This window comes from Falco peregrinus, chromosome 7, assembly GCF_023634155.1.
Source record: "Falco peregrinus isolate bFalPer1 chromosome 7, bFalPer1.pri, whole genome shotgun sequence".
NCBI classification, from domain to species: domain Eukaryota; kingdom Metazoa; phylum Chordata; class Aves; order Falconiformes; family Falconidae; genus Falco; species Falco peregrinus.
This window is the reverse complement of record NC_073727.1, coordinates 73,727,717-73,750,950: the sequence shown is the minus strand read 5'-3', so window position 1 is coordinate 73,750,950 and position 23,234 is coordinate 73,727,717. Positions and strand designations below refer to the sequence as shown.

At 35.3% G+C, this 23,234-nt stretch overlaps 1 protein-coding gene across 1 annotated transcript in view; it reads left to right on the top strand.

Moving 5' to 3' along the window:
- COL21A1 (collagen type XXI alpha 1 chain) overlaps positions 1-23,234 on the top strand; it is a 113,969-nt gene that overhangs the window by 39,890 nt on the left and 50,845 nt on the right. Inside the window, exons 7-14 of the mRNA XM_055811220.1 lie at positions 2,166-2,243; positions 4,552-4,560; positions 5,955-6,038; positions 8,355-8,417; positions 18,695-18,748; positions 19,661-19,714; positions 22,267-22,320; positions 23,161-23,214. Of these exons, the coding sequence (XP_055667195.1) occupies positions 2,166-2,243; positions 4,552-4,560; positions 5,955-6,038; positions 8,355-8,417; positions 18,695-18,748; positions 19,661-19,714; positions 22,267-22,320; positions 23,161-23,214 (450 nt within the window). The remainder of the gene's footprint in view (positions 1-2,165; positions 2,244-4,551; positions 4,561-5,954; positions 6,039-8,354; positions 8,418-18,694; positions 18,749-19,660; positions 19,715-22,266; positions 22,321-23,160; positions 23,215-23,234) is intronic.

Here is a 23,234-nt window from a genome sequence, read left to right as displayed (position 1 = left end):
GTCAAGACTGCCACAGTTTGATTCTTCTATGCTGGAAGCCCCCCCACTTAAGAACCCTGTGCCAAGGTTCTCCTCTGTTCTGAGGAATGTTAAAGTCCTGCCTTCAGCTCTTTGCAGACACCAAAAAGCTGGTTATAACTCAGGCTGTATAGGTAAAGGCTGAGTAGACCAGTGGTGAAGACTATTATGTTGACTGTTCCAGATGTTGGCTGAATAGATTATTTCCTTATCTTTATAGCAATGCGGTAATGACATTACTAATTAAACTGATAGTAATGGCAACAATACTAAGAAATACTGAATGACATAAGTAGACATTATTTTTAGTTATTTTGAAAGCTATGCTTTTTTTGTACTCTAATTTCACGATTTTTACTGCTCCTACTAAAATACATTAATGTGTTTTGCATCATCTTTGCTAACTCTCTTCAGTTGTCTTTACTCAGTTACTCCTGAATTCTATTTATAGCCAGGCTTCAGCTCTATTACCGTATTCTAAAAGTGTACATGGAAACTTGGATGAGGCAGTGTGTGTGTGTGACTCAGCATTTCTGGTTGCAACATGGTCTGTATACTGAAGTCCCCCTTTGCAAAATCTACTGAATGTTTCCCACAGATTTCTGATAGTATTTCAAGCACTTACTGCAATGAAAGTAGAGATTGCAGAATTGTAATCATCTCATGCATTTTCTCTGTCTGTGCAGGATTATCCTATTTTTATAGTTTTGTGCATTCTAGGTTTAGAGGGTTGCTTGCTTATTGTTGTTGTGCCTTGTTTTTTCTCTTAAGTCACTGCAGAAATGGGACATTTATAGGTTCCCAGTAATTCAGTTTCTGAGTTAAACAATGTTAGTAGCAAGACATGTTGTCTAAAACAGAGATGAAAACATTTAAGGAATGTCAGATTGTACAAGATCCTATTCTGATAGTGGACTAGAACAAAAGTAGAAAATCTGCCACACGTTGCAATTTTATATTTCCAGATGATTTCTGTAATCTAAGAAAAGTGTTGCCTTTCTCCACTTTGTCAGATGGTGATGCATTCTGCAAAGCACTAAGAATCAAACTTTGCAAGGACATTTCTCTTTAAACTATGATTATGGAGAAATATTTTGATGAAATTGCATACTGCCTTTCAGTGAAAAGGTATTGTGAAATCCTTAAAAGAAATCAGTTGGAGCTGGATACAAAGTATGATACAAGAATCTTCTTCAGAGATTCTTTGGTGAATTTTCATTATCTTTTTGTGCTCTGATTCAGATGTTTTCTGGTGATATTTTGCAAGTGTTCTTGAATTAATTAGGATCTTGCTGACTGAAGTGCTTTCCAGTATAGTGATGATAAATTCTGTACATACTTCATTGTTGTGAATTGTAGACATTTTAAATTTGAAAGCTTGTATTATTAGGCATGGTATTGACTATATATAGTCCAGCTAGTCCACTAGTCCAACTTATAGTCCGTGATTTCAAATAAGTGTTACAGGCCTTTTTTCTCTTTGCAGTCATGATAGTTTATGCTAGAAAAACTGACTTCAGTGGTCTTATTTTTCTGGAGTATCACAACAGAGCAGAATGGCACAAACTTTTGCTTACCCGGTGCCAGTGTTTTCATTGGTTGCTTTTTAAAGCTTTATGTTATACAGCTAAACTCTAAACCAAATTCTTTCAGGTGTTGGGGATGCCTTCTAATGCTTCACCAAAACTTACAAATCTTACGTCTAGTAGCGACAGGCCAATGTAGAAACTTCTTTGTAGGACTGTTAAGGTAAAAAGGAAAAGGTTGGTTTTGCCTGTGCGGTTGTAACTTGTTTCCCAATGATAATGGCAGCCAGTGTAATTTGTGCTGTGCGTGTTTTGATTTGTTGTCGAGGATTAAGGGTGGTGATTTCTTTTATTTTAGAAAAGAAAACCTTGGATTCTTTAAACTGAATTAGTTGCACATATTAATCATCATGATTAGCCTGACTAAAAATATTTCTACATCTAGAATTGGTTGTTAACCATTGTGGACACACAGAGCTTCCAGTTTCTCTCACTTTTTAATGTTTTGTTCATTTTTTTTGAACTTGTGGATGATGCAATTTAAGAAGTGTATAGTTAAAATTAACAATGTCAGGCTAATAACACTTTCTCTAAAAAGGTATTTTATGTTTTGAATTGTAGTTTGATATACAAAAACTGCGAATCTACTGTGACCCGGAGCAAAATAATCGAGAAACAGTCTGTGAGATCCCAGGATTTGTGAGTATGATAGATGAACTTTTGAGGACTACTTGGCATTTTTTACAAATGACTGTTTAAAGCTGACTTAACTCTTAAAATAAGTAAATGGTACATTGATTCAGCTAGTGCAAACAAGTGCTTGTTATCTGTACAGTATCAAGTGACAAGAACTTGTCTGTTATCAGCCTTACTTTTGCACTAACATATTTTGAAAGTTGGCTTTAGTTTAGATATTTGATGGTGGAAATTTGACAGTGGTCTAGAAGAATCTCAGGATCTTCTGTTACAATTTAATGAAACTACTAGGTTACAATTGTGTAAAATACTTTAAATATTACTTTTTAACTTATCTGATACACTTCTTGCTACATGTCAGGTCATTTAATCTCTGGAATTTTTATTCATAACCCTATATTTTTAAATTGCCTTTTCCTATCAGATATAGCTATAGCGATGTCTGTGTTAAATGCCCTGTTAACTGAAATGTTGCTAAGTTTTCATTAAGTATATTACGGATAAGACAAAAATATAATCCCGTTCAGGATTTTATGATTTAGGAAGCTTATGGGGATCCTTTGACCCTCTCTTTGCCCTCTTACTTACAGTTAATTATGCAATGAAATGTAAATCACATGCAAACAGATTTGGAAACAATTCATGACACACAGGTGGAGCCAGATTTTAAAAGCATTCAGCTCCCATCTCAAAATATAAGCAAGATATTGTTTTATACATACAATTTCCTTCAAAATATCCTCCTTTGGTGTCTGAAACAAACTGAGCTAAAGATAATCAGACAACAGTGTCTTTACTATGTGAAGCCATATTCTTCATGTTGTGATTTGCTTTAGTGTTAGGACCATTTTGCCAGTTCGATAATAGAACCTGTGAATTTTCAACATCCAGATATTTTATTTTTTATCAGACTTGCACAGAGGCCCAGCTAGTCTGTTTTCCTGCTGTTTATTTGGGGCCAATGTGTTCATTACAGACAGCACCCTTATTAGGCTTTTTCAGAACTCACAGCTTTCATTTAAGCAATGAGTAGGTGGCTGGATTGTTAGCTGTTCTGAAATCTAACTGTGTGTGGCAAGAACTAATGGGGTCAGGAACACCTTTTTAAAGTTAGCTTTAAAGCCTGAAGTAAATGTAGTATTTGGCTATTTAACTGCAGCACGTACCTTTTTGCTTTTTACAAATTGGAAGGAGGATATGAAAAGTAAACAAATGAAAAAAAGATTGCTTAAAGAAAGCAAGCACTAAAAAGTCCATCGTATCTTGTGTTGTCTGCAATTTGGCAAGAAGTCCTAGCAAAAAGATTGATTTTTGCTAGTTTAGTTTCACTTGCTGTTATAAATTAAATTTGGATGTTACACATGTGATTCTGGACTCTGTCAGAAAATAAAAACGTTGGATGATCTCCAAGTAGGAATATGTGATTTGTGGTTGTATTGTGTCAAGAGTGTGGTTGTGTCAGAGCTCCTGCACTAAGCAGGTGCTATATGTACTAATTACAGCCTGAATTAGTCCCCTTTCCTGAGATAATTATCTGCATGCAATTTTAAGCTCCCTCTATGATCCATAGAGAAGGACAACCTCCTCTAGAGGTTGCCTAAGATGGAATTTCAATACAGAGGAAGCTGCCTCTCTCCACAGACTGTGTACAAAGTCTGTGGTGATTCTGTATGTTAGAAAACTTGTACATGGTGCTTAGCTAATGGCGGCTACTAAACCATTAAGACAGACAATTTCACCGTTAGTATGCTGAAATATTTGGGGATGGATTGTTCTGTGGTGTTGCAGATACTGGAAAACTCAAGTGAGTTGACAGCAGAGTCTAATGCAGTCATACAGGAAAGTGAGAATAGCCAGCCTTCCCTCTGTGCTGCTGTATGTTTTCCCAGATGCTGGATTCAGGCAGAGATCAGAGATTTTAGAAATATTTTGGTACATTCTCTGACATGAATGAGTAAGCAGAGAAATTTTTTTTATGAAAAGTACTCCTGGCAAAAGGTTTGACACAAATCTAAGCATTAGTGTGTAAATATTTAGATTGTTCAGTATTAATTCTAGTTTTGTCATTGCCTTTTAAAAATTGCTACTGCTAGCTGCTGTTGAAAGACCTTTAAAGAAATGAACAAAAAATTCATCTTCATCGATAGCAGCTGCACATAAGTCTGAGAAAAAATAAAAGTTTTTAATTACAGTTCCTTGACAGTTACAGCCCTAAATTTATGATTGGTTTTGGTGAAACATTTACAAATGAATGGATTTTGCTTATTACAAATATTGCTGTATTCTTAAATTGTGTTTCATCTTGTTTCAGAATGGAGAGGTAGGCTCAATCCTAAACTGCTCAAACTCAGTTTAAGGTAGTATTTGACTTTATATACATTTCTTATTACTCTAGGGAGTATACACTTTGTTTTGAAAAGTGGACAGAGGTTTGCTAAGTGTAAAAGTGCTGGATTTCCATTAATTGAACTCTAGTCAATAGACGAATTAAAAATCAGTTTTCTGAAGAAACCCGTATTTATTGGAATAAAAGGCCTGATTTCCCCCCCTGTTTCAATTCAATTACTATTATTTGCAGGGTTGGCTGCTGTTGCAAAGTGTATGGGGATATGCACAGTCACGTGCCTGTTACCTGCATCATGCTAATGGGAGCTCCCTAAGGAGGAGCTTGTTTGAAGGCTTAATACGATAGCTTCCCTAACCATCCTTGTAACTACACTTGGTACCATTGCAAAGGAAATGTGGATTTGTGTTTTGATCAGTCATTTGACCCTGAGAAAGAATTACATTCGGAGAACATTGTAAGAAGTCTGCATTATTTTAGGAAATATGTATAAAATGTTATAGAAAGTGTTTTAGATAATAAATACAAATTCTGCTTTTTTGTATCTTGGATTCTTAAGTTTTTGCCTTTTCCATAGCTCTAAGAAATTGCTGGGTTTTCATATGTTCTCAATGGTGAGAAGTAAATGCCTCTAAAAAACCCCAGATATCTCTAGAGGGTGATGTGGACTGCCAAGGTTTAGTATTTACAGCTCTTTGTATAGAGAGCACAGGTTGGAAGATGACACCTGATGGTTTTCCAGGATGGGCACCCTGGGGGTCAGGACTAGTGACTTGTAGGAGTCGGTGGTAGCAGCCATGCCCCATCTTTCCTCAAGTAGCTTCGTAGTTGGGACACATGCCCAGGAGGTAGGAGGCTTGGGCTTTATGTTCTTTTCAGGCTTGCTACACATGATAGCATGCCCATGAGTTGTGGTTATTATACTAAACATAATATTTATTACATTCTTTTCACAAACTTCAATTAAATAGTTATATTTGATAACTGATCACACTTCAAATAGTGAATATCAGTTAGTTTTTAAGAAGAGTTTTGCATATTGCCAGATTTGAAATTATTTAAAATTATATTAAAATTATTTAAAATTATCAAACTATATGGCGAAATATTTGTGGAAAAGCAAATAGTTTCATGTATCAGCCCAGTATTGGTATTTAATTTTTTATTTATTTTTCTTCTGGGTAAAATGATGAACTCATGCATGCAAAGTAGCTGGAGGGCAATGTTCAGGTAAGCAGAAGTTCCAGCTGAACAAGAGAGTGAAAGCCAGGACCTATGCAATCTAAGGAAAATCAGATTCATATAATGCTATGATATGTTTGTTGAATGCTTTTGGCATGTGCATTGATGGCTGGTTTTACTCTTGGTAGTGCATGAATGGTCCTAGTGATGTTGGCTCAACACCTGCCCCCTGCATTTGCCCACCAGGAAAGCAAGGACCTCCAGGCCCCAAAGTAAGTTTCCATTCTGTCTTATTGAGTGTATACGACTTCCTTTTTTCATTTTTCTTTTTTTTGCAGATCTTATGTTCTCCAGTCATAGTCAAGCAGATTAAAAAAGTAGGAGACAAGTTTTCCTAGTTCTGGTTTCCAGTGCATTAATGCAGTGATAGGATCTTCAAGGCCAGATTTTGGTGCCACAACTCCTAATGACACTAAAATAGCTTTTATTTTTTTAAGAAAAACGCTCATGGATATAAAACTATGTTTCCTTGCTACTCTTCAGCAAATGATCTCGCACTGTTAATTTTTTGAGAGTGAATTGCTTTGATAATGGAAGTCTTTTAATGGAGAGATTTTTATTTTTTTTTTTTGTTAAAGAATGGACAAGATGCTTACGGGGAGAGTTCCACCTTAGCTGTTCCGATGGCCTCCACCCAGTGTTGGTGAAAGATTAATATGAGAAGCAGACTTGAGTCTCAGATGTCTAAATATGGCAAATTCAAATCCCTAATGTTTTGCTGTAGTACCTTTCTCAATAATTGTGCTGAGCAGTGCTTCTAGTTACTAGCTTGCCTTATAAGGGTAGACAAGAAAAGCCCAAACCTTTTGTCTTTCATTAAGCAGATGATTAAAAAAACTCTACTGTCATCATATAACGGGTTAACAGCGTGCTGCAGCTACCTCAAGTCAAAGGGCATTTTTGCTACTGTGGTAAAGGTTTCTAATCAGGGAATTGGAATCCACAAGTAGGAGATCATTATTATTTCATGTAATAGAATTTTTCTGGTCTTTTTTTTTTTCTCTTTAGCATATTAGGAAAAAAAAAAAAAGAGAAGAAAGTATTTATAATTTGTAAAAATGGAAAGCCATATCCTGTAAAGTATGAAAGAGTATGAAATGTCAGAATTAGGGTGACTTACAGGATTTTATTTAGATCCTGGCTTCATGTGCAGTCTTTCCATTATATTGCAGTATAGTATTTGTTTGGGGGTAATTGAATAATACAGGTAACAAGATGATGCCTAACACAAAAGATTGCAGAAAGAGTGAAAAGGAAGCCAAGTTAACATTGTATAGGTTATCTTAGTTATGGTATTTCTTAATTTTTGAATATTGGGCTTCGGAACCATATAAATTTAAATGTAATTTGTGTGTTTATGATATTAATGGAGTACAATAAAATTAATTAAATTAAACCAATTTAAAAATAGAGGTAACATGTTTTAGCCTTTTCAAGTTAAAGGTGTAAAATTTCATAGTTTAGATAGCATATTTGAAAACAAATTTATTTTCACTCAGATCTCAAACCTGGACTTCTTAATTTGGACAATAATAATTCTGGATAAACCTATTATGAATGTAGCAAATTATGACAGTTATGCTTTTCTAGAGATATTATCCTATATCTTTTCCCATTTAGTTCAGCATCACATTTCTATGGTTGATATATGAAAAGATGTTTTTTTAAAGTCACATTGAAAGCTAGTTTCCTATTTCCCTCCTAATGTCCTCCCAGTTTATTAACAATTCTGCAGTTGTAACTGACCCACAGGTCTGTTGATGGTTCAAGCTGAAGAAAGTGGTACCTGCTTAAAGGTCTTGTAAAAGTAAAACGATTTTATAGATCAAGTCTTACAGGATTTTGCTGGGCTCAAATCAAATCCAGTAGTAAGGATATATTGATTAGGAAGTTAATTTCCTGCTTTCTTACCATAAACATGAAGCCCAGGGAACCAATTTTCCCTTCAATGTTATGGTTGTAACAGAAATTGTCAGAATAATTGCAAAGGCCTTATAAGAAGAAATCTAAAATAATATCTTCTTTAAACAGCAGTGTGTGGAGAGGAGTTTAGTATTTAGTAGGTTTTAATCCTGGCTCCTGCCTTTTTGGTCCTTTTGTTTTAAGAAGTAGACTCAGCCAAAGCAGGTGAGAGTTTTCTTCAGAGTAGTACTACTAGGTTAAGAAGGTTTTCATAAAGATTTTTATTCATCTATTTGATGAAAAGAAAGGTTTGTTTTGGGTGGGTTTTTTTTTTCTGTGATTAAGGTATTGAAAAGCTTGAAAGCTTTTGAGATGACGGGTTAAATTTGTGCTGTAACTGAGTGTGGGCTCACTTCTCCAAGTTCTGCACAAGAAGTTGGGGAGAATTTTCCTGGGGAGGGAGTTACAAGATAATTTCTTTTTTGCTATAGGAATTATTCCTCAATAGCAGGTATCTGGGCTTGCAGCCACTGTTTCATGGAATGTGTTAGGCTTAAGGTTGCTCTGTGCTAATATTAAAATGCTCTTTCATATCTTTTGTGTGTTAACATGTTGCTTCTCTATAGGGTGACCCTGGGCAGCCTGGGAATCATGGTTATCCTGGTCAGCCTGGTCCAGATGGTAAGCCTGTGAGTACTGAAAACTTAGTCATATATTGTAAATGCAAAACTAACAGGAGAAAAAACACATACTACTGAGATCAGATTTTCAAATTTAGATGATTTTGTCTCCATTCTTTGAAAATGTGAATGTCACTTAAGTGCTATCTGAATGTTCATATATGTTAATCATAGTATTTTTGTTTCAGGCTAAAATATTGTATATATGATAGCATGAGTTAGGCACTATTATATGTATATAATAATAATAAGCAGGCTATGACTGCTCCTGTTGGTCTTTGCATCAGTCTGCATCAGTTAACACCTTCTGACCTTCAGTCTTTACTGCTTAAGAACTTTTTGCATTAGAAAGCACTTTAGGGAGCTAAAATTCTATTTTGTCTATTTTGTTTTAGGGATTGCTTCTCATGTTTAAGCTTAGTTAATTTAATTTCTTTTTAGGATGCCTCAAGTAGTCCACCAAATAGTAGATATGCATATATAGTTCTAGAAAATACATATACATATACACAGATATACAAGTAGATATGTGTATAGAATGTTAAATATACAAATATTGTGCAGTCCTAATCGTTACATCATAAAAAATACCTGCATTTTTCTCTTACTCTACATTTTACTTTTTAATCTGGCATTCCATTAATATGGATGGTAAAGACTGAAAGAAAGTATATTAATAATATACATCCCTAAAATAAAAATGACGGGTTTGGCAATGGCTTGTCTGGCCTTCATGGTTAACATTTTTTATTGTAATGAAAGCAAATAAATATATAAAAATAGTTTAAGGTTTCATTGAAAAAATATATTACAACTTTGAATGTAATTAGAAGCTTCTAAGATATTGACGGCCAAGCTTATCTGTTGAGCAAGGTTTTGTTAACAGCCTGCAGTCTCTGTATCACCAAAGTGGTGGTGGTCCTGTGCCTCTTGTGTTAAGAGAGAGCAGGCCAAAAGCTGGGAGACTCGACCACCCATGTTTCCTTTCTAAGAACGTGGCCTCTGATGTTTCTTACTATTCACTAGAAGCTGTTTTATTTATATTTAAAAATAAAATAAGAAAAAAAAAAAAGGTAAAAGGCAGCTGGGAGCATTACAAATAATCTGCTTCTGAAAAGAAGATTATTTCTCTGCTTGGATACCAAAAGCAGGAAAATAAAGTGCATGCACATACCGGAAATTAATTCATTGTAGTTTTTCATTCTTATTGTGAGGACTGAGTTTTATGGTTGAGTACCTAGGTTGTAGTGTTATTTTGAAGTCTCCGTGGTGAAGCAGAAGAGGAGGTAAGCATCATGTCTTGAAATCACAGGAAATACAATTAGGGAGGAGTCCCAAATACTATTGAGAATAAAAATATAAGAACGTGTCCCAAAACTTTTGAAAATACAGGTGGATGAGTGCAGAGAAGACAAAATGGTTTATGAAAGAAACATTGGATTATGGACTGGGGAACTAATAATATATGGGTTTGGTTAAGACTTAGAAGGATATTAAGTTATTTTGGACCACTTTGTTCCACACTTGACAAACTAGAGAGACTTAAGAGAAGGGCTGGACTGGACCTTTCAACTTCACCTTTTTAGTAATCTACTGTCCTATGGAAAGATTCATGAGGATATTGTGACTTATCAAAGGTCTTTCCCAAATCTAATCTTGCTTATTAAATTTAGTACCTCTAGAATCTTACTCCTATTGAAGAGGCGCATCCTACAAAGGATAGCTTTATAAAAACACCTAATGTTCAATTTTTGTTAATAATTTTTAATACTAGTAATACATTTCATTTCTATGTCAGCTAAAGATGGAAACAGTGAGATTGATACTTACTTGGAAGTGCGTATGTTGTAACAGTAATAAATACTACCAGTTACAAAGAGAAAGCTCTGTGCTACACACATTACAAAATGTTGTTGCTTAGTTGTGCGTTGGCCTTTTCGTAGGGATAGCATATGGTTCATTTGTGTGCATCAACTGTGGTGATTCCTTTTGGAAGCAGATTTACTTTGATAGCAGAAAAATTGGCACTGAAAACAAGAAAAGCAATTGTTTCTAACAATTGAAAATGGCAGCTTTAAAATGTGGCACTTGGGATATTAAGACCTGGCCGTGGTAGCCCTGATGACCCAGCAGAGCACTGAGTACAGGAATTTTTCATTAGTTCCAAAAGCAAAGATCCTCATTTCCTTTGTGATATAAGAAAAAATTTTATCCTTTTGCTTTTGTCTTAAGCAGTTTTTGATAGCTATTATCTTTGGAGTTTTTTTGAACTAGGAATAGAGAAAACAATCTGAATGGAAATTCAGTGCTATAAAATAGATTTTGGTTCCAGACAATGGTGGAAATACGAGTTTTAAAATAGGAATAGGTGGATTCTGAGCTGGGGAAGTGTGATCGAGTCAGAATAAGTTTTCAGTTAATTTTTGATGGTGCTTAAGCTTCTGAAGAGCAGGCCTGTTCTATACAAAGGTACACAAACTGTCTCAACCCGGAGTTGTCCATCACAGTTTGACCATGCCAATTGCTAGAAGTAGACTTGCAGTATGGATAAACATAGCAGAGCTGTCTTTAATCCAGATAACTCTGATATTTCAAAAAATAAAGTGATATTGTGTAAGCTTTAGAGAAGCCAGAATGGACTGGAAATTGGTAGGGAACCGTCAGTTTCCATTCTCTCTTTTAGAAAATAGATTAAGACACTATTTCTAAAGTGTCCAGTCAATTTCAACAGTATTGTTTTAGAAACAATTTGTTATGACTTTTTCATACTTTTATTAACAGATTTCTACTTCAGTGTTATGTATCTTTCCAGTACTGAAATTTGTAACAGTGTGAATCATGAAGGAAAAATAAATTGGTACTGTAGTCTTTCTGCAACTTTGTTCCTGAGACTTTGTTTCTGCAACAGTTTTTTCCTGAGAGTGAGTCATAACATACATAGATAGTAGATGGGCATTGTCTGAACACAAAAAAGATTAATAAAAGTATCTCAGACAATCCAAAGAGAATCAAAAAGCCTTGCTAAAGGAGAAATTTTACCATTTTGCTGAATTGAAGTTCATGTGTTATTGGAAGTGCTTACAGTTAAATCCTATAGCTTTATTAACTGACTAATTTTTTTGAAATATCAGCTGTAGCTTTTTGCACTTGTTCTTTGTAAGGATATAATTGCAAACCTATTAGATCATCTGCAGCTCTGGCCAGTACATTATTGTTCCTTACAGTGGATTATTGAGTGCTTTCCAGGCTAGCTTTTAGCCACGAAAAATGGGAGACCCTTTACATACACTATGCATGACAACAGATTCCTGTCTCTGTCTTTTTCTTTTCATTTTATTTATTTATTTGCTAACAAAACTTGCATATTTTCTGTGCTGTCAGTGGTTTTCCTTGTTTGAGATATCTTTGCTCATATGAATCTTTTAGCTGTATACCGTGGGGAACTCTGAAAAGCAAGCTCTTAATTCAAGCAGCACAATAGGCTTACAGGTAGTTGTGCAGTCAGTGTTTAATCAAATGGATTTTGCATGAAAAGCTTTTCCTGGAAAGTCAGTCTTTTCTGTTCCCAAACACATTTTTATGTTCTTCTCTAAAGTTATTCCAATTTGCCTATCTGGTATTCATTTTCTTTGAACTGATCAACAAAATGTTTCTTCCTCTCAGAAAGGTTTTAGGCGTGCATTTATATTAATATGTGTAACTGATTTTTAAAGTAAAACATTGAAGAAAGTTTAGTTTATTAGTTGTGGGCTAGCTGGACTGTTGTAATATGCAAAGTTATTTTTAGTGCAGAAAAAATCAAAACAATTCCCATGAATATCTTCAGTATTACTCAAAAATAATTGTTAACCTGGTGTTGCCCAGTAGAATTGTTTGCTGTAATATTTGGGGAAGGGAATATAAACATGACTCATTTTCAATCATTCTTTTGTTGTTTTTTTTTAAAACAGCTTTTTTTATAGGTTCTTTGTTTTTTCCCTTTAATTGACACCTCTGTTTATTTTCCATACTCTGCTACATACAGAAAGAAGCAAGTGAAGTAACTGAAGAAAAGCACAAAAGAAGCATAATAATAAAGAAAAATAAAAAAACCCAACATTTTTTTCAATAAAAAATGTCATTTGGGACCTGAAATGATTTAATTGTCTTGTCAGGAGAAATAGCACTGGTAAATAAGTACAAGGGTAAAAATAGTATTTGAATCTCAACTGGAACTCATTTTATTGGGCATTAGTCATCAGAACGAAGCAGCTGGAGTGGTTCCTGGCCCTGAGAATGCTCATTGGCCTGACTGTGCAATCACAAAGCCATTTTTTATTCCAGAGGACATTTTACACATACTGGGGAAAAACTCAAATTCAGAGGAAAAATAAATGAACGGACTCCGTGTGGTGATCACTTGTGGCTAACAGAGGTGTTAAGTTATTGGTCTGCTGAAAGAAATTTAAAAATACAATTATTTGTCAATTTTGAACCTTGAACCACACAGCTGGCAAATTTGGACAATTTTCCAGTATTCCATCTAGTTTCATTCATGGAAGTTTGGAACCATTTGCCTTGTCTTTACAGTGTCCACAAGAAATAAGCAGTTTAAAAATAATCTGATGGGACTGTCTCTACTGATATACCCAGATACAGAGTTCATAAGGTATCAAAAACCTCACATAATAAGTAATTTCTGATCATTCCAATATTTATTTAAAAAAAACCCCTACAGAACGTTATTACAGCTGTAATATTACCTAGAGTATAATAATAATTTGTGACCAACTTAAGGCCTAATCTTTTATGATGAACTTCGTATAATGGCAATGGCCAGCTATTTCAACAGTACTTTTGGAATAAAAATGGATAATAGTTTCATGTATACATAGGATTACCTGTGCTATCGGATGGTTTTCCTGGGGGCTTAAGTTCATATGAACTTTGCAGATAATTTTCTCAGGAAACTTTCAAAGACATAGTTCATAATTCAGCTGTAAAATGCTGCTCTCAATTCCAGAAAAATACATATTGCTCAGTAACACTGTGAGCTTGTTATTCTTAGAGGAAGTATGTTTGCTCCGTTCTGACTAATGGAGTCATGTAATAGCTTCAGTGAGACCTCCTACTTTGATATCAGGGCGATGCCTGATGCTGACGTGTTGAATACAGCTGAACATTTTAGACAGAAAACCATATGACTATCTTCAGCAGTGGCTAAGGGCAGATGATAAGGACGACCATCTAACCAGAAAGCAGGAAGTTGTACTCCCTTGGTACATCATCCTGTATCCCAGAAGTCTGAGGTTCTGGAACTTTTAAAGCTGGATTCATGACCTTGTATTTAATAATCTTGATGGATATTTTTTTTCCCCCTCTGTGGTATTTGAGCCCAGAACATCATGCTCTGTTAAAATATATTGCTAGGGGCTCTGAGCTATGAAAGCCTTGGAAGATGATGGAGTAGCCAGTGGAAGGAAGTGTTAAAAAAATGGAGAAAGGCTTAAACAAGCCAAAACAAAACAAAGCAAAAAAAGGCAACAGACCAGGCAACAAAAACTCTTTTCTGTACTTCTCCCATAATAATGCTCATGTGATTACAAATCTTTGATCAGGGGTCATCCCCAAGTCTATGTTGGAGGGTAAAAGCTGCATTTAGTTACCTTTGTGATCTAATGCTGTATCTGCCCTTCATTTTCATGTTTTGGTATGTGTAGACACAGGGGCTTCACTGCAGACAGTTTGGTAGCCTGCAGAAACAGATGTCATGAAAAGTCCTTCTGCAGGGCCTTGCTATTTAACAGAGGGAGGAGAGAGGAGATTACACTTGTTCTAGCTCTGGAGTTACCACTGCTCAAGAAAGTTCCAGAGAAAGGTGTAAGGCACAGGCTATACACAAACCTGCTGGAGAGGACATGTCCAAAGGGGCAGGAAAAAGAAAAGCAGGGGGCAGATGAGTACATGCATAGTGAGGTGTTAGAGAAGGTTAGGTGGGAGTGGGATGGGAAAAAAAGCATCTTAAGAAAAGGAGGAAGAAGGACCTGAGGCAAAAACATTAGGTGATAAACAACTTCTCAGGGAAAGACTAAACCACTGAATTCAAAAACATCAAGTACTTTCTAACATTTCTGTTACCTTGCAGGTTTTTAGTTACTGATACTGACGGTGAGGGAGGTCATAGCATTACTGCGAATTTGAGTGTTGGTGTGGATACATGTCTGAATAGCTATGAGAATTTCTGTCCTTTAAGATGTAATATATTTTATGAAAAAGGTTTTGAAAACTTCTTTTGTAATGCTTTAGATGTTTGTGCTTTAGATGTACTAAAGATTCTTGCAAGAGACTTCCACAAGAGGTCTGCAGACCTCTCTGTCAGGAGGTTTTCTTAACACCAAGTCAAATTCTTATTTTGCAGTTGAATTCCATTATGGTTAGCTACATCACTCTAAATAGTTCTGTTTACTTAGTGTTTACAGTCCTTAAATATCTTTAGACCATTACTGTTGATACTTGCGTATTTCTCAGCCAAATTGAGCTTGTTTACTTCTCCCTTGTCTTTCCGAAGTAGTCCTGTTGTCATGCTTTTGACATTTATGTTGTTCGGTCACTCCAAAAGTTTTTCAATGAGGAGGCATGCACTGCAGTTGTCATTGCCTTATCAGTATGTACTTTTATTTACTTTTATTTTTATTTTATGTTTGTCTGATGTGATACACCTGTGAATGCTGTCTGAACTTTTGTCCTTTAGGCGTGCAAGTGCATTGAAGATATACTTCTGAGGTTTACTCTGCTATTGCATCTAAAAGTTCTTTGGAATTAATGCTTGTCATAAGTCCTTCTTGCACATTTTTTTTTTCCTTACAGGTAAACTAACATTCATTTTCCAGCAAGGCTCTTAATTCACTGATAATGACAGTATAGCTAATTTGTCTGTGTCCTTTATGTAAGTCATTTGGCCTAAGAAGTCTGTTCAACATTTTCCCTTAGAATTATTTGTAAATTATTGCTGTTTTCCTTAAATTCCAAAGTTACAGTTTATCTGTGATTATTGTAATTACCCAGCCATCCGGTACAAAACTAAGCATCTCAGTATCTTTCTGCTTATCACTTTGCCTTTACAGATTTTTCAGGCACTATAAATTTATCAATACTGTTCCCACCCACAACAAATTGAGAGAGAGATTTTGTACAATCCTGATTTCAGTTGCACTGATGTAAAATAATGAATGAGAATATAAACAAAGTGCTGTGGAGGAGTGCTGATGGACAACATTCATGAAACATTATAGGTGGGGTTTAAGACACCTACATTTAGTGCTTACATGTGTACAGAGACACTGGATGTCTAAATTTCCATATTAGTCAACAGATATTGAACTAATATACTTCAAGAGGTATGGGATTCCTATGCTGTAAGGTATTTTGTCTAGCCCATGCTGCTGCTTCAAAAGGATGAATTCCTCCCAAACATTTTTGTGCACTGGGTGGGTATCTAGGAAATGTCAAAAGGCAGGAGCTGCCTATGTTTAGGCAACTGCATTCAAAACAGTATCAAATTCAGGGTTAGCTAGAGTACTTTCTACAGCATTTGTGTGTCTTCTGTAAAGTTTGTGAGAAATTCTTTTTGGTGGCAAAATTAGCGTTTTCACCTTATTTGAAAGTGAACCGTCAGTCCTGAACTTGTCTGTGTCAATTGAAAAGGGAATTTTCTCTTCTGTCCCTTTTACATAAGATGTCAGCTATTGCACAGCAGTTCTTGGAGCGTATGTATGTATGTCACATACCTACTCTTATTGAGGGCTTTGAGGTTAGGAAAAGAGGGCTTGTGCTGACTTTAGTGCAAAAAAAAAATGTATATGTTTGCATATAATACCTAAAGGTACTGTATATATATACACACAATATTATATATAAATATAGATATAAGGGTACTATGTATATAGAGGTAGCATACAGTACCTAAAGGAGGCCTGCAAGAAAGCTGGAGAGGGACTTTTTACTAGGCCATGTAGTGATAGGACAAGGGGGAATTATTTTAAGCTGAAAGAGGGTAGATTTAGGTTAGATATTAGGAAGAAATTCTTTACTGTGAGGGTGGTGAGACATTGGCACAGGTTGCTCAGAGAAGCTGTGGATGCCCCATCCCTGGAAGTGTTCAAGGCCAGGCTGGATGGGGCTTTGAGCAGCCTGGTCTGGTGGAAAGTGTCCCTGCCCCTGGCAGGGGGGTTGGAACTAGAAGACCTTTAAGGTCCCTTCCAACCCCAACCATTCTATGATTCTATGATTATGGGATGCAGACTGATGATCCATACTGCAGAAGGAGTAATGATACAAATACATGCTCAGTTTTTATGAAGGCTGTTTTTCATAATTTATAGAAGGCGTTTTAAACTTGTTCAAACAATTGCTATGTTATTTGTACCAGGCAGTGATTCTCATTTTTCTGACTTTCTGTGAATGTCCTTTTGAATCTTCTGTGTTCTGTCTTTCCATTAAAAAAACACGTCAATGCATTTGATTTGCTTGGAAATCACATTACAAGATCTAGCTCTGAGCTAAATACAGTTTTGTGAGCTGAAAATATTTTTGTCATCCTGAACTCATCTCGTGAATTTTGAAATTCAGTTCATCCAGGAAATTGTCCTCCTCTAATGCTTCCCCTACTCAGTTAGAAGGAGAAGGAAGGGAAATTGCATTTCAGACATCTAAAATATGAAAGTAAGTTTTATTGATATAGAATTACATCCTGCAGGAAGTCATACAAACTTTGCTTTTTATGGGGAAGAACTAAAATGATAAACTTTTAAAGGCATTTTTTGACTTGGTGAATTGTTTCAGCTGCCCAGGAGGCCTATAAGCAATCTGGGAATGCTACACCATTTACAGTTAAAGCTGATATTGCTAGAACTGCCTTGAGCACTAAAAGTGAAATGCTTGATAAAGGATCCATGTATGACAGAGACCTAGAATTCTGTTTACTTCTACACTAAACATTACCAGCTGGCTCGTCGGACATCTGCTCAAATGTCTTTTGAGAAGAGGGCACAGCAAGTACTCTCTTGTATCTAACCCAGCAAATAATTTTAGCTCTGTTAGGAAATTCTCACTGATTGAAAGAAGAAATCAGACATACACATTGCCTTCCTTGTATTGAAAAGGTTTTATTAGCTCCTTTTTACCAGTGTCAAAATCCCCTCATTAAATTTTGTCCTAAGTTTTTAAGACTGAAACTCATTTAGAAATAGGATTATTAGTCCTTTCAGTTCAAATCAAGATCAAATTTTGGGTATTTGAAATTGGATAGCCCATTTTATAGGATTTATCAAGTTTAATTTGGGATGCCTGTTAAAAGGTCTGAGCCAAATAGCCTCACAGTTTTATAGGACAATTTCTCTTCTTGTTTTGTATGTTTTCAAAAAAAACAAACCCAAACTTCTTTGTAACTCATTTTGTCTGTTGGAATGACTTGGGTTTAATGGAGCTAAGTAAAAGTCCTATTCTTCAGTTACTTGCCTCTGTTAAAGGATTCTTCTAAAGCACTTTTTAATTTTGCATTAAAAATGGCTAACTTTGCTGTACTCATTGAATCCAATCTACCAAAACACCTCAGGCATATATTTGGGGTTCTGCAAAGGTTCTCTTGTTCTGCCAATGTTGATTTCTAGTAAAGCATTCCTGAAATTCTCTTTTCAACTCATGAATTATTTAGTATTTCTTTTCGTAGTTCCAGTCATTCAAATTATTCTTTTACTTGCATAGCCTGTTATATACCTTGGAGCTCACAGTGGAGTGCTTAGTATTGAGAATGGAATTTTTATTATTTAGAGATATTATAAAACTAGCTGCATAATGTATTAGAACATGCCTTGTTTGTTAAAGCTTATTCCTGTAACTGGAAATAAGCCTTTAAAAGTCCTGGCATCTTTGAGCTATTTTTCTTTAGAGAGAGAGAAAATGTCTATGTATATGGGTTCATTTGTTGTTGTTTTGTTTTTTCTTTCCCCAGTGGGGAACAAAACAATATATTTGTTACATTCTCATGTAACAATTCTAAAATAACAGATTTTAGCATAAAGTCTGGTGGCCACAAACTTCACATGCAGAGGTGAAAGCTTCTGAAAGCTGCTATCTAAATCTCAAATGTGTGATTTTTACAGCAGTTACTAAAATTTGTGACCTAAAATGACAGAGATGTGACAGCAGTTTTCTAGTAATCAGGAAGATTGTTTTTTCCTTAAATAGCTGTTTGGAAATTTGTAAATGTAACTTAGGAAAAGTCACAAGTCTTAGTTTCTTTTCCTTAGGGATATCAGGGATCAGCAGGAACTCCAGGTATTCCAGGAACTCCGGGGGTTCAAGTAAGTTTCTGTTTCATTCCTAGAATTTTAAAATCTGAGACAAATCCCACCAACTCTCTCCCAATATCCATTGTTTGTCACTGAGAGTTGAGATCTGGGGAATGAAAAGGGCTTAGTGGATGGCATGAAGTCAGGGGCCATGCTTGGGTGAATTTCTTTGGAACTCACGCGGCTTTGAGGTTTGCAGTTAGGCTGACAATTAGGCTCCCAAACCTAATCATTCCTAGGTAAGGCCTGTAGGAGCAGAATTCACCTGGGGCTTAGATATTTTCATCCTGATCCAGAAGCCAAACAGTAGTTTCTTCCATTTTTCTATGTATTAGTAACAGTGATCTTGTCATGGTGATTGATTACCTACAATTCACACATCCAAAAGTAGGTTTCAGATAAATCCCAGACTGATGGAGGAGAATTATTTTTCTGTCTTCACTTTATTAATTTAGTAGCCCTTCCTGGGACAGTTACTGGAAACCAGTGCTGTATTTTGCTTTATCCAGTCTGGCTGGATAGTTGAGGACTTAGTAATTTGTTGAATTAAATATCTGAGAGCGTGCTGGGGTGAAGAGTGAGCCTCCAACATGGCATATGTGAAGGCTTGTCTGATGGACATTTGAAAGGAAGGGGATATCTCTGGACTAGTACAGGCTGTGTGATGTCCTTTTTTCCTGGGGTGGTCCTTGGTTAAAGCAAAGAATTGTTTTGTTGTTCCCAGTCATGAGTTATGGTAGTGTGCCTTATTTGTACATGTTAATATATTTTATGCTTGGTTCTGGTTTTCTATCCAGTTACTAAAATGTTATGGTCAGCCAGCTGACTCATCAGTCCCCAGGTCACATTGTATTACATTTCTGTGTCTCATTCTGTATCAGATTGTATTACTATTTAAGCTGGTTTTCATTTTTTCTCTCTTAGGGACCACGTGGCTTACCAGGTATCAAGGGAGAGCCAGGGAAAAATGGGGCTAAGGTAAAAAAAAAATAATAAATGTAATAGATAAGAAGATTTTACTATTAGCATTTCTCATTTTTGGTTGTACAGTTAATAGTATCAATATTTTCACATGAAGCTTCTGTGAGAATTGTTTACTAAAAAGGTAATAAAGGAGGAATAGGAATCCTAAATTTAGAATGTTAGTTCATTTCTGAATCTGGTCTGCTTTATTTAATAAAGTTTATATATGCTTTACCACTGCCAGTAACAACTTTATTGCACTGAATAATTTATATTTGGAAAGCATATCTAAATATACATACCTGAAAGCATAATACAGACACCTGCCAGAATGATTTCTTTCTGTCTCTTCAACCTTTTTCCCTTTAGCGAGCAACCAGATGAGCTAGGTAGGAATTTTTGGATGGCACTTTTTATCAAAAAACACTGACTAATTGAAACCAAAGATTTTTGTGGAAAAATTCTGTCCGAGGTGTAGCTAGTAGCTTGGAGCTCCAGACAAATGTGGAAGCTTGTATATAATTCCCTTTTGGTAATCAGGGTAATCTTGAATCTGGATCTCCTATACATACCATGAATAAACTAGCCATTGGCTATTGGCAGATCCAATTGATCTGTAAACATCTGTGTCCACCCTTCTGTCATAATTTTGCCCTGTGTTTAGAAAAGTTCTAAGTTTATTGTGACAAAAAAGTGGTTTGGTTTGGGGTTATTAAAACTTCAAGGCCTTTCCTGTAAAACAAACACTTGTTTTATAAATAGATTTTACTGTAGAATTTCCTTCTTTTCAAGTTTCCAATATTAAAAGCAGGTCCTTAAATTCATCACTATTCAGCAGAATTCTCAAATGCACGATTAGAACTCAAAAATGTGCTTATGTGTTCTGTGCTTTAGGCATCTTAATCTAATAGATCTTAGATGTTAATCTAATTGATCAGTCGATATTGGATCATGTGCAGAAAGTGAGATACTGATGATGAAAAACTATTCTCCTGGCAGTGCAGGGTTGTGACAGACAGAATATTTCCTAATGCTCAGTCCAGCCTTGTTTAAAATGTGCCAAAAAATAGGGCTTCCACCACCATTTTCTAAAACTTCTTCCATTGTAAAATAGGTCTTGCAATTAGAATTATTTTCCTGATGATTCAGCCCAAATTTTCATCTCTTAATTTCATCCCATTACTTGTAATGTTTCTGTAGCAACTAATTTAAAACTGTTTCCATTGCCAAATGTTTTAGGTTATCCAATAATTGAATCACTGCTTACGAGCAGAAATTGAGGCTGCGTTTTTTTTTCATCAAGGAGCGATGGATGTATGAATTTATTTTACAAGTTTTGCTGATTTTTTGAACCCCATTCCATTGCCTGTTTTGAATACTTATTTGTTGAGAGATATTTTGATAGCATTAACCCACAAGCTGTCGTTACTGTGGTCATGTTCCTGTCTTCTGTGAATATGTGACAGACCTCTCCAAATCTGATTAGAGATGAATGGTTTTGATAAATACAACTGAGACATGTTTTTTTACCCTTTGTCTTGGAGAGTACCAAGACCTAACTTCCTGAGCATAATTTACTTACAAAGAATATATTACTTATTAAATAATACTGATATAAATAATTACTTATTATATAATTTATTAAACAAATGGAAATATATTGCTCAATATAAAGTTAGATATTGACAGAGAGAAAATACTATGATGGTCCAAAAAGTGTTTGGTGGTAGGCTTTTTGTCATGAGTGAAGTAGATCTCGTCTACTGAGACAATAACTCAATCTTGATTTTATTGTTTCAAATCAGATAGTACCAAATTATAATTTAGCCTTTTGTTGTAGTTGCTCAAGGGAGCTTGCAGACAAATTGTCAGACAAATTACTTGAGTATCAATAGCAAAAGTTTTTGAATTCCTGGTATCTGACACCTGTGAGGAAAATAAAAAGAACTGATGTTTTGGCTTTTGCTTTTAATTGCTAACTGCGAAATAAGAACTCATTTGTCAAAGTGCCAGAGTTGTTTTATCAGCGTGTTTTGGTTTAACTTTGTTTGTTTAGAAAAAGTACTTAATACCTTATTTTTCAGTACTTCACTCATCCAAAGTAAGCTGGTGAGAAATTTGACAAGGTCAGCAGGTCTTTGATCTTTTCAGTAAAATGTAGGAGCAAAGCCTTCGCAGATTTAGGGAATTTCCTTATTCTTTGGGAATTAGGAATGGATGGTAGAATTATTACAGGTCCTACAGAGATTTTAAAAGCTCCTTTCAAAGATTTTTTTTCCTCTTGTCAGAGCTAAATTGCAACTTTTGAACCTCCATAAAGCCTTATTGAGAGATTACAGTAAAATGTATTCTAAAAAAATTAGTGATTGTGTATTTTTTTGCTTTTATATGTTGAATCTTTTTTAAAGATCAACAAACTCATCAGTCAGCATACTGATGTTAGGTAGCTGATATGTTGATGTATAAATGTCTTTCAAGTATTTGTTGATCATTGAAAAGATGAGTTTTATTATAGTATATTACTACTGTTTTAGGTATAAGGAATTAAAATATGTTTGCTCTTCTAGGGTGACCGTGGACTACCTGGTTTTCCTGGATTACATGGGATGCCAGCACCAAAGGTTCCAATTAAATATTTCTTGTTACAATACTCGTGTGTTTCAGCTTGCTCTATAGTTTAGAGGGAAAACAAGTTTATATGCAATATTATGCCAGTGCATTTGATAAACTACATAAAATGAATAGATGTGATGCTGAAATTGAAGGAAGATATAGGCCATGGGACTTCATTACATACATATTAAGCAATGGAAGCTGCCTGTTTTTTTCATTTTTGTTCTGTTCTATGGGATTCTATATTAACTTTGAACTTTGATTTTACTACTACTTAGAATCCTCTTCATGGCAAATAATATGTCAAAAAATACATAATTTTCTTGAAGCCATTCAAGTGACAGTATCTTGATGGATAGTTCTGGTCTAACCCAATGAGTTTATTCCACTTGTATGTTTCCTAAAATATCAACAATATCTTTTGCTCTTCTGTGTTAGTACACAACTGAATTTACTTCTTAGTTTTTCCAAATCTGTGTTTTAAACTTTTCAAATAAGGTCTTCAGAAGAGTGCAGCACTTTTGAAAGAGCTGAATTTTCATGTAGGTACATACCTATATTGACGCGATAAGAAAGTCAAAGTGCCTTCTCCATTGAAAATAGAAGCATTAAGCCTGCAAAGTGTGGATTGTCTCATCAGCAGTGTTGGACATTCTGGGCTTCTCCCCTAGGAGAGATTGGGAAATTCAAGATTTGCATTTACTGTCTTAAGCATATTCTTTTATATATCAGATGGAGCTCTTTGCCTTCCTCATTTGGTGTCTGCTATACGTGTACACTTTGTATACATATCTGTATGTAACGACTTCTATTTTAAAAATTAATTTATTCACACACATTTTGTCTAGGGAGAAAGGGGTCCTAAAGGAGATCAAGGAGTGCCAGGGATATATGGCAAAAAGGCAAGTCAATTTATAATCAT